This window comes from Bos indicus, chromosome 17, assembly GCF_029378745.1.
Source record: "Bos indicus isolate NIAB-ARS_2022 breed Sahiwal x Tharparkar chromosome 17, NIAB-ARS_B.indTharparkar_mat_pri_1.0, whole genome shotgun sequence".
Lineage (NCBI taxonomy): Eukaryota > Metazoa > Chordata > Mammalia > Artiodactyla > Bovidae > Bos > Bos indicus.
Window position 1 is genome coordinate 65492895 of NC_091776.1, and position 13730 is coordinate 65506624.

General features: G+C 43.1%; 1 protein-coding gene across 4 annotated transcripts in view; it reads left to right on the forward strand.

Annotated features, from left to right (window-relative positions):
- The window catches only part of GRK3 (G protein-coupled receptor kinase 3), a 122195-nt gene that overhangs the window by 40789 nt on the left and 67676 nt on the right, over window positions 1–13730 (forward strand). For 3 of the 4 annotated variants that reach the window (XM_019977648.2, XM_019977647.2, XM_070769755.1), the window contains exon 3: window positions 12881–12954. The exons of the other annotated variant lie outside the window; for it this stretch is intronic. In XM_019977648.2, the coding sequence (XP_019833207.2) occupies window positions 12881–12954 (74 nt within the window). The remainder of the gene's footprint in view (window positions 1–12880; window positions 12955–13730) is intronic. 4 annotated transcript variants of the gene reach the window in all.

Below are 13730 nucleotides of genomic sequence, written 5' to 3' on the forward strand. Positions count from 1 at the left end.
CTGAGGGTGAGACTAGGTCTGTCTCGGCTTGGGGTTATTCTGAAGACTAAATGAGATCTGTATATAGGACACGGAGCACCTAAGGGCTTGATTATGGGCTGTTATCATTCAGAAAAGCTTCTGCTTCTGAGGTTTACTTGTGCTGCTATGATAAGCCAGAAATTGGTCATCACCATCTTTGTATTACTCTGTGAAGTTTCACGGATGGTGTTCTGCGTCTAGGGTTTTACAGGTAGTCCCAGTTTCATGCATTTAACCCATTCTCCTGCAAAGAGCCGAATACTTTATTTCAAAAATAAAGTTGTGCTTCAGGACATAATACAGTATCCAGAGCCAGACTTGGCCTCCTACTGTAACAACTAGAAAACTGGACAAAATATATGAAGTAACTGCTTTCAGACACAGAAAGGGCCATGGTCTTTGAAAGAAGGGAAATAAACCGGGCTGGGTCTGCTCTTGGCCTGGAGTTACTTTGTAAAATGTGCCCATGTGGTGGTCCTGCTGAGGCAAGGGCTCCAGGAGCCCAGGGAAGGCAGGAGCCTGGAAACTCCAGTAAACACGTGAAATGAAGAGCTGTAGGGCTAATAAGCCAGTGATGATGACAACCCGCTCAGTGTGCTTGGGATACACTAAATCCAAAAGAAGGTGAGAGAAGAAAACAGCCCAAGGAAGCAGGTGATAGGGTGTGAGATTTAAACCCAGCTCGCCCGTGTGAACCATCTAGTCTAACCCTAAGCCTTCCACGCTGTTTCCCTGACTGGAGTCCAGATTGGAGAACAGAGATAATCTCTGATGCTGTTTCCTCTTGGTGACTCAAAAGCTGCTAGTTTAGTATTTTATGCATCAGGGGAATGGACCCTTTTTGAGGGAAGGGGATTGTCTTTTTTGTTTTAGCATGAAATCCTTTCAGCTGCCGTTACTGTAAAACTCACTGGTAGCATTTTGTGTAAAGAGCTGGAGTATGTCTGTACACTGTGATTGTTTTCTCAGCATGATGACAGCATTCCAGGGGTGAATGGCCCACAAGCAATATCCCCGGTGTCCTGTCCATCACCTCTGCGTGACCCTTGTGGGTGCCTGGGCCCTGCTGGGACCAGCGTTAGGACGAGCGTCCACAGACATTGAGGCCCCAGTGGGGCTGCTGTGTTGAGTAGACGGTCCCGGGAGAGCAGCGGGGTGATTGTCCCTGCTGTGCAGAGAGGGGAGGGAGCTTCTCACAGCTACACCCCCACTCCCAGGAGGAAGTATAAGGCCCCGAGTGAACAAAAATCACAACAGTTAAAGGTACTGTCTAACTTAAAATTAAATACCTCGGTCATTTAATTAAGAATTTACTAGAGTCAGCTGGCTATAAGTTAAAGTGAATTTGGATTGAAAATCATAGAAACTGTCTCATTGCCCTAGTAAGAAATCATTTCATGTTCATTAAATTTCGCACCCAGACCTGAGAAGCAGCTCCAGCCACACACACGTCCCTGGAGGGCCACAGCAGCGGGCTGTGGGGCTCCGTGCCGCAGAGGGTTGGCAGTGGCAGCCTCACCACCTGGCGTCTGCTGTCAAGGTTCTACTTTTTTGAGCCTCGAAGGCTTTTGCTAACATCTTTGAATTCTAGTGAAAATATTCAGGGGAGGTGGGAGGCAGGCACTGTTACAGTACATAGAGGTCAGTACTTGTTAGCGGATACAGGTCAGCTTAGGGGATGGGATGTGCATAAAAGGGTCACCTGGGGACAGACACAGTGGTGGATGAGTGTCCTGAGGAAGAGGAGGGAAGAAGGATCCAGCTTTGCCGTGTTAAGAAAGAGGCCTGGCTCTAAAATCCTCCGCTCCCAGTTTGAGAGCCGTGTTTAATTTTTTCTGAAACAACTGCCCACTTATAGTAAAAACTCTTCCCCAGCAGGCTCGTTGGAATTCCGAGCTCTCAGCACTTGCGGAGCATGTGTAAGGGAGAAGTGCCTAACACTGAGGCTTTTCTAGAAGGCTCCCCAGTCTACCAGCCCTCCCCACTCATTCAGACTTCAGCACTGGGGTAGACCGTCCCCCCACCTCTTCCTCCTGGGAACATGCTGCATCCAGATTCTAAGTCCCCCTCCTTCCTTATCCCATGGAAATTTCCTGCCTCCGACCACTTGAACTCTGTTACCCATTAATCTCTCCCCACCCAGCCTGTACTTCACTTCTTCCTGAAACCATCTGTGACTGTAGCACGAGCCATATTGATCTGCCCTTACTACATCTATCAGATGTTTATTGAGCGGATGAAGTCCTATCCATTGTGCCGAAGATAAAGAGAAAGCCACACAAGAGCAGGCCACTTCCTTCCCAGAGCCCACGAGCAAACAGCTCCTCAGTGATGCCAGAAGAGCATCCTTTCTTAACGATGCTGCCGTCTGTTCCTAAGGCCAGTGTCAGGTCTAAGGAGATGCTGGAAGTGCTGCCATCGAACGCCAGGGACAAACAAGGAACCAGACGGGGCCGGTGCCCGAGAGGCGGAGGCCCAAAGGATTCCTTTTTTTCCTTATTTCTGTTTTTTGGCTGCACCACATAGCATGCAGAATTTTAGTTCCCCAACCAGGGGTCGAAACCCACACCCACTATGGCTGTGGGTTTCAGAACAGGAGTCGATCCATTGCTAGAAGGTGTACAAACAGGTACTGATCCGATGGGTCTTTGGCCAAGTCTATTATTGATAAAATAACAAAGCGTCTATATAATCTTTAGCTCAGGATTTTCACTCTGAGGACTGTATCCTACAGATAGGCTTGAACACATGAGACATGATGTGTGGAGAAGGTTATTTATTTCTGCAGTTTTATAAAAGCAAACTCTTTGCTGCAGCCCAAATGTTCACCATTAGGAAACAAGTTACGTGACTTCCCGCATTCCATCCGACGGAATGATGCAGCTGGAGGGAGTGGCCAAGTAGCTCTTCGTGACCTGTCCAGAAAGATCCACAAGGTCTTGGTTATGGGGAAAAAGCCTGATGGAGACAGTGTGGAGGGAAGTCAGAGTTCGTCTTTGCACCTGCCTTTGTGGCGTGTTAGCAGGGGACACAGCGTCTGCCACAGAAGCCCACCCATGGGCATTTCTCATCTACACCGGTGCAGGGTGAGCAAGGGGCCACCCTGCCCACCCTCCATGTGCCAAGCTCTTGCCACGTTGTGACACTGGCGTCCCTTAGAACTCGGAGTCCCCTGCATCGAGCTGGGTGACGCAGCCACATGGACTTCCTAGCACCTGGCCAAGAAGTGACACCCACCCCTTCCCTGAAAAGACATAGTAACCAGTAATAGAGGTTACACTGAGGGTGATGGTGGTGGGCGTGCTACTGGGAACACGAGGGGCGTGAACTGGAAGGCAGCTTTTCAGTTTGTACCTTTTTAATACAGTTTTACAATTTTGTGCCATTTCGTCCATTCCTAAAATAGATAGTTGTAATTTAGTGGCCTTGAAAGCGCTAAGGACCCAGGGCTGTGGGAGCAGAAAAGAGGGACAGCTTCTCGACCTCACTGGGATGGGGAGGAGGGCTGGTCCTTGGAAGTTTATGGTGATTTGTGATGCTCAGGTGAAGTCCTGAAGGTTAAGTGCTCGTTAACCAGGTCAAATCTGCAGGTGGTGGGTGGCTGTGAGAAGGAGGGGCCGGGGAAGTGGGGCCGGGGAGAGGTGGATGGCAAGAAGGGAGCGGTGCTGAGAAGTCAGCCTGTGTGAAGGGACTGAGGGCTCGTGGCGTGTTGAGTGACCTGCGCTTGTGTCCGGCTTTGCTGGGCAGGTGGCGCTGTAGCTCGGTGAGGTGGTGGGGCAGAGCGCAGTGTGCGCTGCACTGCAGATGATGCAGGCTGGGTCGCATCCGGCATCTGTGCAGTGATGACAAGGGAACAGCATGGTCAGGTCTGGGGCAGCAGCTCACAGGACAGATTAGAAGGGACGCTGGACGAATGATGGGAGCTGAGTGAGTGGCCGAGTGGTGATCTAGGAAGCAGCACGTCTCTCTCCTGCAAAGCGAACGTGGCTCGTAACTGATGCAGTGCAGTTAGGTATTGTCTTTATGTATGTTGGTCAGTTCCTCCAGTCAGATTACAGTTGCTCTGAGAGCCCCTTCATTTCACACTTATGCTTACAGTATCCGGACCTAAAAACTTACTGGTTGATCCTCTTTGTTTTAAATAAATCTTTATTGGAATATACATATAGGAAAGTGCTCAGGTCCAAGTGCATAGGCTCATGAATTATCACAGAGTGAACACACATGCGTTAATTGGTGGACTCCTATTGTGTTTATTCCTTGATAAAATTGTGGTTAGACCCAGCTTGTTTGCCGCAACCTCCCCACTTTGTCCCTGTTGTGTTTATTCTGTGATGTGCACACATACTCTGATTTCCATACTGCCAGCTTTAATCATCGTTCTTTGAGATGTCTTTGGGAAACATAAATCAGGTGGATTGTTGGGATAATTTGTTTTAAGTTGCTTTAAATCTCACTTTATTTTAATTGTCAGTTTGCTTGTTTGCTATTAGATGTGTATTAAACTGTGATAGATGAAAAAAATTGACCCCAGTCTGGAAAGAGTGTTGGCATGGTGTGCATAGCCAGAAATATGTTTTCTCTTCAATAATTTTCATGTTTGGAAAGGCTTAAAGTAGTCCAACTATTGCAAGGATTTAGATATACTTTTCTTGACTCTGTAATTTCACATTTTCCTCCCAGTCCCAGTTTCCTTTGTTTTTTGAATCAAGAGCCAATTGCTCAGAACCGTCTATGAATTTTTCTTCAGCCAGATTAATTACCATTTGTGCTTTTGTCTACTGGACTATTACTACTCATGGTCCCAAATCTCTCCATTATCTAAACGAGTGATCCCTTTAATTAATCTAAGAATATTTTATTGAACATGAATGTGCCGAACTTAAATTGGAGGTGGAATGGTAACTTGGATTTTTAGAAGACCTAACTATTTATAACATTCCTCAACTACATTTTTTTTTTAGAAGTATGTGTGACTTTATCATCAATAGACATCATAGATATTTTCACATCATCTTAGGGCTTTCACAGATATCTGAAAACATCATTAAACACCATTTCAGTTCAGTTCAGTCACTCAGTTGTGTCCTACTCTTTGTGATCCCATGGACTGCAGCAAGCCAGGCTTCCCTGTCCATCACCAACTCCTGGAGCTTCCTCAGACTTATGTGCATCAAGTTGGTGATGCTGTACAACCATCTCATCCTCTATCATCTCTTTCTCCTCCCATCTTCAACCTTTCCCAGCATCAGGGTCTTTTCCAGTGTTCTTCGCATCAGGTGGTCAAAGTATTAGAGCTTCAGCATCAGTCCTTCCAATGAGTATTCAGGACAAATTTCCTTTAGGATTGATTGGTTTCATCCCCTTGCAGTCCAAGGGACTGGCTAGAATCTTTTCTCCAACACCACAGTTCAAAAGCATCAGTTCTTCAGCACTCATCTTTCTTTATCATCCAACTCTCATATCCATATATGACTACTAGAAAAATCATAGCTTTTACCATACAGAACTTTGTTGGAAAAGTAATGTCTCTGTTTTTTAATATACTGCCTAAGTTTGTCACAACTTTTCCTCCAAGGTGCAAGCATCTTTTAATTTCATGGCTGAAGACAGTAGGGGGGGTGAAATTGCATTTAGCATCAAACCACATACCTGCCAAAGATGCTCGAAGGGCTCAAGCAAAACCATGTGTGCACTAGGACCCAGAAGAAAGGAGTCAACTACATTTTGTTTCTAATTTTATCCTGTAAGTTTTAAGTCAGGAAGGTGAAAGTTCTAGTTTGACAAGGAGATTGAAATTAAAAAAAATATGTTTTAAGATTTTCATGACATAGATAAATACAATTAACTAAATATTCTTTTTTAATGTATTTATTCCTGTTGGGACTTGGAAGAAATGAAAAGAAGTATTCATTGGGAAGTTAGCTTAGTCATATTCATTTAGAAGGGGCATGGTACCCTTTGGGAGTTTATTCATGAGTTATCATTTACAATTTCCTTTATTTTCACCTGTAAAAAAATATTGTGTATCCTGAATGTGTCAGAGTCATTTCTGACCTCTGTGTTATCCAGAACCTTTATAATTACTTATTTTAGTCCCATGGCTCTATGTTTGAATGATTTTTATCTTCCATAGAAACTTGTGCTTTATGAAAAGCATCTTGTAGACATTGACAACCATGTAAGTGATCCGGTATTGACTTCTAGAAATTCTAGATCTCTATTTGTGATCATCTTAAAGCCACTATTCAGGAACACCTTTTGAGGCTTGTCCCTGGCTCAACTATATGCACCCAATCTTACTTTTCTTTCTTTTTCTACCATCAGCTTTTTTTTTTTGGTGGGGCAGGCAGACTCAGGTTAATCATAAGGTATAATTTAAGTAAAACTCACCATCTACAATGGACACTTCTATCAGTTTTGACAAATGCTTAAAGTTGTATCAATATAACAACTACAGAAGTCAAGGTGTACAGTAATTCATCGCCTCCCCAGATTTTCCAGGGCCATTTATAAGTCAGCTCCCACTCCCCACCCTAACCCCTGACAGCCACTGATCTGTTTGTTCCTACGGTTTGTCCTTTTCCAGAACGACACAGAAGTGGACTCATTGAGTATGTAGCCTTTGAATCTGGTTTCTTTCACTTAGCACAGTGTGTTAGAGAGTCACTTACGGTGGATGTATCAGTAGTTCATTCCTTTGTCTTGTTGAGTAGGGTTCCATTGTATCAATATGTCACACTTTATTCAGTCAGGAGCTGAAGAACATTTGGGTTATACCCAATTTTTCTATATTATATATGCAGCTACTATAAATATCTGTTCAGATTTTTGTGTGAACGTAAATTTTCATTCCTCTTGGATAAATATCTAGGAGTGGGATTGTTGGGCTGAATGGCAAATGGATCTTTAACTTTAAAAAAATGTTTCCCAATGGAGAGCCCTAGTTTCTCCACATTCTCTCCTAATCAGCAGTGGTATTGTTTCTCTCTCTCTCTTTTTTTTTGGCTATTCTAAGAAGGATATAGTGATACCTTATTGTATGTTAATTTGCATTTTTCTAATGACTAATAATGTTGGGCATCTTCTCATGCAGTTATTTTGCATTTATATATCATCTTTGGTGCAAGTATTCAAATCTTCTCATTTTAAAAAAATAGTGAATTATTTGTGTTCTCATTATTGAATTTGAGACTTCATTGTATGCTTTGAATACAAGTTCTCTGTCAGATACTTAATTTACAATTACTTTTCTCCAAATGCGTGGTCTGTCTTTGCTTTCCCTTTGTAAGTAATAATTAATGTTGGGAAATTACTTTGGAGACTCTGTGAATATTCTATTCCTTGTTAAAGGTATACCCACTGATTTTGGCACCTGTTGATTTTCTAACTCCATCAGTCCTTCTACGGTTTTTGTGCTAAGGAAGAGCTTCCCCCTTCTTCCCTTCTCCTGCTTCCCTCCATTACAGAGTCACAGCCCAGGTTCCCCTTGGTATCAGGATCAGTCATCCCAGCCAACACAGTCATTCTTTCTCTGACTGTTGATTCAGTGGCACGAGGAGTCCAAAACATTGTATATTCTTCAAAGCGAGTAAGGCTTCTGGTTGCCAAAATCTGACATTACCAGTCTTCTTAACTCTGCCCTTCTAGTAGTTGTGAAGTGGTGTCTCAAAGTGATTTAGTTTATATTTGCGTGATAACCAGCGGTCACGGGCTTCTCAGGTGGTGCCAGTGCTAAATGGTGCCACGTGGATGGCAAATTATGCCTGCCAGTACAGGAGACGTAAGAGGTGCAGGTTTGATCACTGATTTGGGAAGATCCCCTGGAGGAGGGCAGGGCAACCCGCTGCTGTATTCTTTCCTGCAGAATCCCATGGACAGAGGAGCCTGGCGGGCTGCAGTCCACGGGGTCGCAGAGTCAGACGTGACTGGAACCACTCAGCACACGCACAGCAGCGTTGGACCCTGTTCATGTGCTTCTTGTCTATTCGTGTTGTTTCCTTTGTGAAGTGTTCAGATTTCTTTGCCCATTCTTTTATTGGGTTGTTTCCTTTTAAAAACTGATTTTTAAGAGGTTTTTTTTTTTTTAATGTATGTGTAAGCTGAATATAGGCCTTTTTCAGATTTAAGTTTCTTTCTTCTCCCATTTTGATATGTTTTTTCTTAGCACCTTTTTTTTTTTTGAAAAGACTTCCTTTTTCCCATAAATTGCTTTGCTGTCTTTGTTGAAAATAAGTTGACCACGTATGAGTTGAGTGTATTTCTGGATCCTCTGTTGTGTTTCATTGATTTAGTCTTATGCCAGTGTCACCCTGTTGATTACCTTGGCTGTATAATAAATGAGTCTTGAAATTAGGCAGAGTACATCCTTGAACATTTTTCTTCTTTTTCAAGATGCTTTGAGTATTTTAGGTTTTTTGCATTTCCATATCCATTTTAGAATCAGCTTGTCAGTTTCATTAAAAAGCCTGTGATCGGGAATTATGATTGGAATTACATTGACCCCATAGATCAGTTTGGGGAGAATTAATATCTGAGCAATACTGAGTCTTCCAATCCATATATCTTTTCATTTATTTAGATGTTCTTTAATATCTTTCAGTGATATTTTGCAGTTTTCCACATAGTGGTCTTGAATAGCTCCTATTTATTTATTCCTAAATATTGATTATTTTTTGATGTTAGCACAAATGGACTTGTTTCAAAGTTCCATTTTAAAATTGTGTTATGTGAGTATACCTACTGTCATTGATTCTTAGCTAATGACCTTGTATTTTATGAGCTTCCTAAATTCACTTATATATTCTAGTAGCTGTTTTGTCGGAGAAGGAGATGGCACCCCACTCCAGTACTCTTGCCTGGAAAATCCCATGGACAGAGGAGCCTGGTAGGCTGCAGTCCGTGGGGTCACGAAGTCGGAGACGACTGCGTGACTTCACTTTCAGTTTTCACTTTCACGCATTGGAGAAGGAAATGGCAACCCACTCCAGTGTTCTTGCCTGGAGAATCTCAGGGACGGCAGAGCCTGGTGGGCTGCCGTCTATGGGGTCACGCAGAGTTGGACACGACTGAAGTGACTTAGCAGCAGCAGCAGCAGGTCTGTCAACAAGGGAAACTGAAAACAATGATTAAAGATTTGTTACATAGTTAACTAGGTTGTCTAGGAATAAAAGCAGTTTTAACTTTTCAATTTTGATGACTTTCATTTCATTCTCTTGTTGCACTGGCACAGACCTCTAATGCAGTATTGAACAGAAGGTGTGAGTTAGGCATTCTGGCCTGCTCTAATTTGAAATGCTTTGTACTTTATTCATCCCACAGCTCAGAGGTCTTGACCTCTGTTTTATCTTTGGTCTCAGCACCACATTTAGTTCTTTATATCATTTACTGTACATTGACATTATTTTATTTGTTTACTGCTTTGTTGTCTGCCCCTTACGTCAACCAGTAAGTCTCTTACGAGAAGAACTCTGCCTTCACCGACGTATAGCACAGTGACCCTTAGTAGACACAGGAAATGCTTTGTCAAATCAGTACATTTTGGTGGAAACTTATAGCAGTTATGCAATCTATCCTCCTTCCCAGTGTTTGAACTTCCTTAATAAAGCCCAGCACAAGCCTTACTTCTTTTGTTGGGGGTGGGGGAGGGGTGTGCTGGTCTTTGTTGCCGCACGGGCTTTTATCTAGTTGGGGCAAGTGGGGTCTTCTCTAGTTGTGGTGCACGGCTTCTCGTTGCAGTGGCTTCTCCTTGTGGCAAAGCCTGGGTTCCAGGGCGCACGGGCCTCGTAGCTGCAGCCCCCAGGCTCCAGAGCACAGGCTCAGTAGTCACGGCACATGAGCTTGGTAGTTCGTGGCCTGTGGAGTCCTCAGGGATGGAGCCGTGTCTCCTGCACTGGCAGGAGGATTCGTCACCACTGAGCCACCAGGGAAGCCCCGGGTGTTATTTCTTGGAAAACTTTTTCATGTTTCTCTTTCCTTTTTTAAAATTTTTTTAGGAGGCTAAATTTTAATTTCCCATAGAAACCACTTATATTTAATATTTCAAGTTTTTAATTGATGTTTTATAAAAGCTAATACAATTCTTTCTCCTGATTTTTGCAAAATATTTTGGTGGGACATTGGGATAGTTTGCCTTTCCTGGATGTCACATACACTCGGGAGGTAATTAGTATCCAGACAGTTTGCAGTGGTTCAAATGTAGAAACAAGGGTAAACACATTCCACAGTTATCTAGTAAGCAGGTGTTGGGTCACAGTTTTTTACTCTTTGAAATCTGGAGAAGTCACACTGATGAAGCGAACTAGCTAGGCGAAAATTTCCTTAATTTTTCCTTTTAGCTTTTGTTCTAATCAGTAACCTTTCTCTTTTTTAAAAATGTAATTTAAGTCTAATGAAGGTAAATTGCTTTTAGCCTGGAACACAGTGATCTAGGATTTATCCTAAAGGCAAAATATCAAAATATCTTTCTTCTGGCTGCTCCATTTTAGCAGCTGCTGTGATAGAAAGTAGCACTTAAGTTTGCATACAGACAGGAGGGAAATACTGTCCCCCACATACAATGTTAAAATAATTCTTTGCAACTTCCCTGGTGTCTCCGTGGTAAAGAATCTGCCAGCCACTGCAGAGGACAAGGCTCGATCCCTGGTCCAGGGAGATCCCACGTGCCACGGAGCAACTAAGCCCGTGTGCCACAAGTACTGAGCCCTTGTGCCCTAGAGTCTGTGCTCTGCAACAAGAGAAAGCACGGCGATGAGAAGCCCTCGGACCACTAGAGAGTAGCCCCTGCTCGCCGTAGCCAGAGAGACGTCTGCGCAGCAGCAGAGACCCGGTGCAGCCAAAAATAAATACATAAATAATCAAAAACTTCATCGGCTTATCGTACACACTGAGGATGGAAGTTGCATTAAAGTAGGTGACAGCATATTAAATTGGTTGTTTATTCATACTCCTCTCTCCATCCCCTTCCTCCTTTCTTTCCTCTCCTCTTCAATTTACAAATGGGCATTTCAACAGCCCTCCGTGGATACTGGAGAGAGTAAGCTGACTGACATTTAGTAAGAGTTTAGAGGACCCAGACAACCCCATCAACCAACTTAATTGCCTTTTTACTCTGTTTAATGAAACACTTCACCTTATATACTATCTTTTTTTTTTTCCCAAGTACCCTTAAAACATTCACCTAGAAGGACCAAATTCAGTCCAATTTTGGTCCAAAACCAAATTCCAATAAATTTTATAGTGTTGAAATCCTACCGAATGTGTTCTCTGACCACAACAGAATTAAACAGAAATCGATATCCCCCAATATACCTTAAAAAAATCCAAATATCTGAAAATTGCACGTTTCTGAAGGTGCAGTCATTCTGAATGACTCAGGAGTCAAAGATGACATGACGAGGGAAATGTAAAATTACTTTGGGAGGAATGAGAACAAAAAGACGACCTTACTCTTACATTACCTTACTCTAAACTAATATGTTTAAAATAAACATATTAACATGAGGAATCAGTGGAGAATGACACCTTCGATTCTTCCTATTTGGCTGCTGCTTGAACTCCCCGCTTCCTTCATGCATTAGCCCCTCCAGCCCCACTGCAGTTGACAAGGTGGCCAAGGATTGCGGCCGCGCTCCTGCTTGCTGTCTGCACCCAGCCCTCATACTCTGGCCTTGCCTGTTTAACCAAGTGGTTCGGATACTTTTCTTCTAGTTCCAGTGAACAAACATTTACCATTTTCAAAGGTCATGTTCCTGGAACCATGGAGGGGAATTTACGGGGCAGTAACAGACAAGCTCAGGTCATGTTACTCTTACGTGAACTTGAATGAAAATCATGTCAAAGCTGCTTCCTTCCAGCTCTCTCCTACCTGGGGAGTTCTGGTCTAACCCTCACTCAACATTTTAACTTTTTCTGAGTGTTTCTTCATTTCCCATTCCCCCCGCCCCTGGTGACTTCTGTTTCTCCTAGCGATCCTTTAATTGTTTGGACGTTCTCATTGTTTTTGACTTTTTGTAACCTTCCCATATCTCTGCCCTCGGTCAGCCTGTTGTATCCAGCCTGCATCATTTGCTGAGACTTGACTAGGTGTGAGGCATTGACTGGGTTTGGTACAGGATGGGAGCTTGTAAGTCAGATAATTAACCGGGGTGTGCTAAGTGCTTTGACTTGTTGGAAGGGCCATGCCAGCAAACATTCATTCAACAAATATTTATTTGCCTTCCACTGTGTAGCGGGCACTGTGCAATGGGAGTGGTATCCTGGGCAGCAGGTCGTGATGGCTTGATGAGGTGTGGGGTTGTGAAGGGGAAAAGCATGATCTGGAGATGGATGATCCACTTAGGCTGAAGGTGTTTGGTGGGAACTTGGTGGGACTTGAGCTAATATGTGGTGAGAGAAAAGGCTAGGAAGATGAGGGAGGCCCTTTGGTTTTGTTTTCTTTTTAAGGGAGTTTAGTTCTGTTTCAGTGAGCATATGATTTATTAGATCCATGGTGACTCTTGCCAACACCTCTGTACTGCCCTCATCTCTGATTTCTTTGATTTGCCTTATGTTCTCGGCAGTGACCAGTGGCGCTGAGTGGTGGTGGCCGCTTGCACTGTTAATTGTGCATTTTTTAAAGTGGGAGGGGGGTTGCCAAGAGAGAATGAACCCCAATGCAAGAACCAGATGTATGATACTCTTATCTAACCTGCATTATTTTCTTGTAGGCATTAGGCATTAAGTAGCCTCTTAAAACCTTTTAAAATTTCTTTGTTAATGTAGGAGAGGAAGAGGTCGAAACAAATGAATTTGAAAACACCCTGTGGGATAAAGTTTCCATCCATTGCCCACCCTGAAATTTTTTATTCTCTTTCTTTAGGTTTCTTGCTATTTAAAGATTTTTGTTTGAATGAAATTAATGAAGCTGTACCTCAGGTGAAGTTTTATGAAGAGGTAAGAAGTGACTGTTTTATCAATGCTTTTATTTTAAAAGCATATTTAAACTGTTCTTTGGAAAATATTAAGACTCCTAGATATTACAAATATTCTAGAAATATTTAGAAATTCATTGAAAGTAATTAGTAGCACAAGATATATAATTTATTAGAGATTCTGGCACCAACTATAAAAAATATATCTTTAAAACTCTATAGTGTTCTGGAGTCAGTGAGGAATAGTTGGACTAAAATTCCAGAGGAAGACGATGGAGCATCCTCACCCATTTTATTTTCTGCAGATTCTGGAGACAGAAGCTGAGGTAGAGGGCTGCTATTGGATAAAAGAATAACTAGCAAAGTTTTATGGTCACACATTACTGGAGTGACGGATCAGAGACTTGTGGGAGAGGGAGGCCTCAAGCCCACAGCCCGTTTTCCCAGCAAAACATTGGGAGGGGCTGGAGAGATGGGCCAGGAGCTTCTGAAAGACACACTGAAACCTCTCACAGCCTTGCAGGATTACATGATATTTAAATATATACCTGGTGTGGCACGAATCTGAAAACAGAACAGGCAGGAGAGGAAAACCCCACTGAAGATCTGGAACCATTTATCACCTGGGACATTGGTTGATCATAGGTGTGGTGAGCAGATGAGAATCCAAGTTTGGCCCCTGGCAGGAGGCTGTTTCTGGGAGACAGAAAAACCAGAAGAGGTTTCTGGGTCTGGAGTAAAGACTAGATGAGATTAGAGGGGCCCCCAAAACATGATGAGTCCCTTTCTCAAGACGTA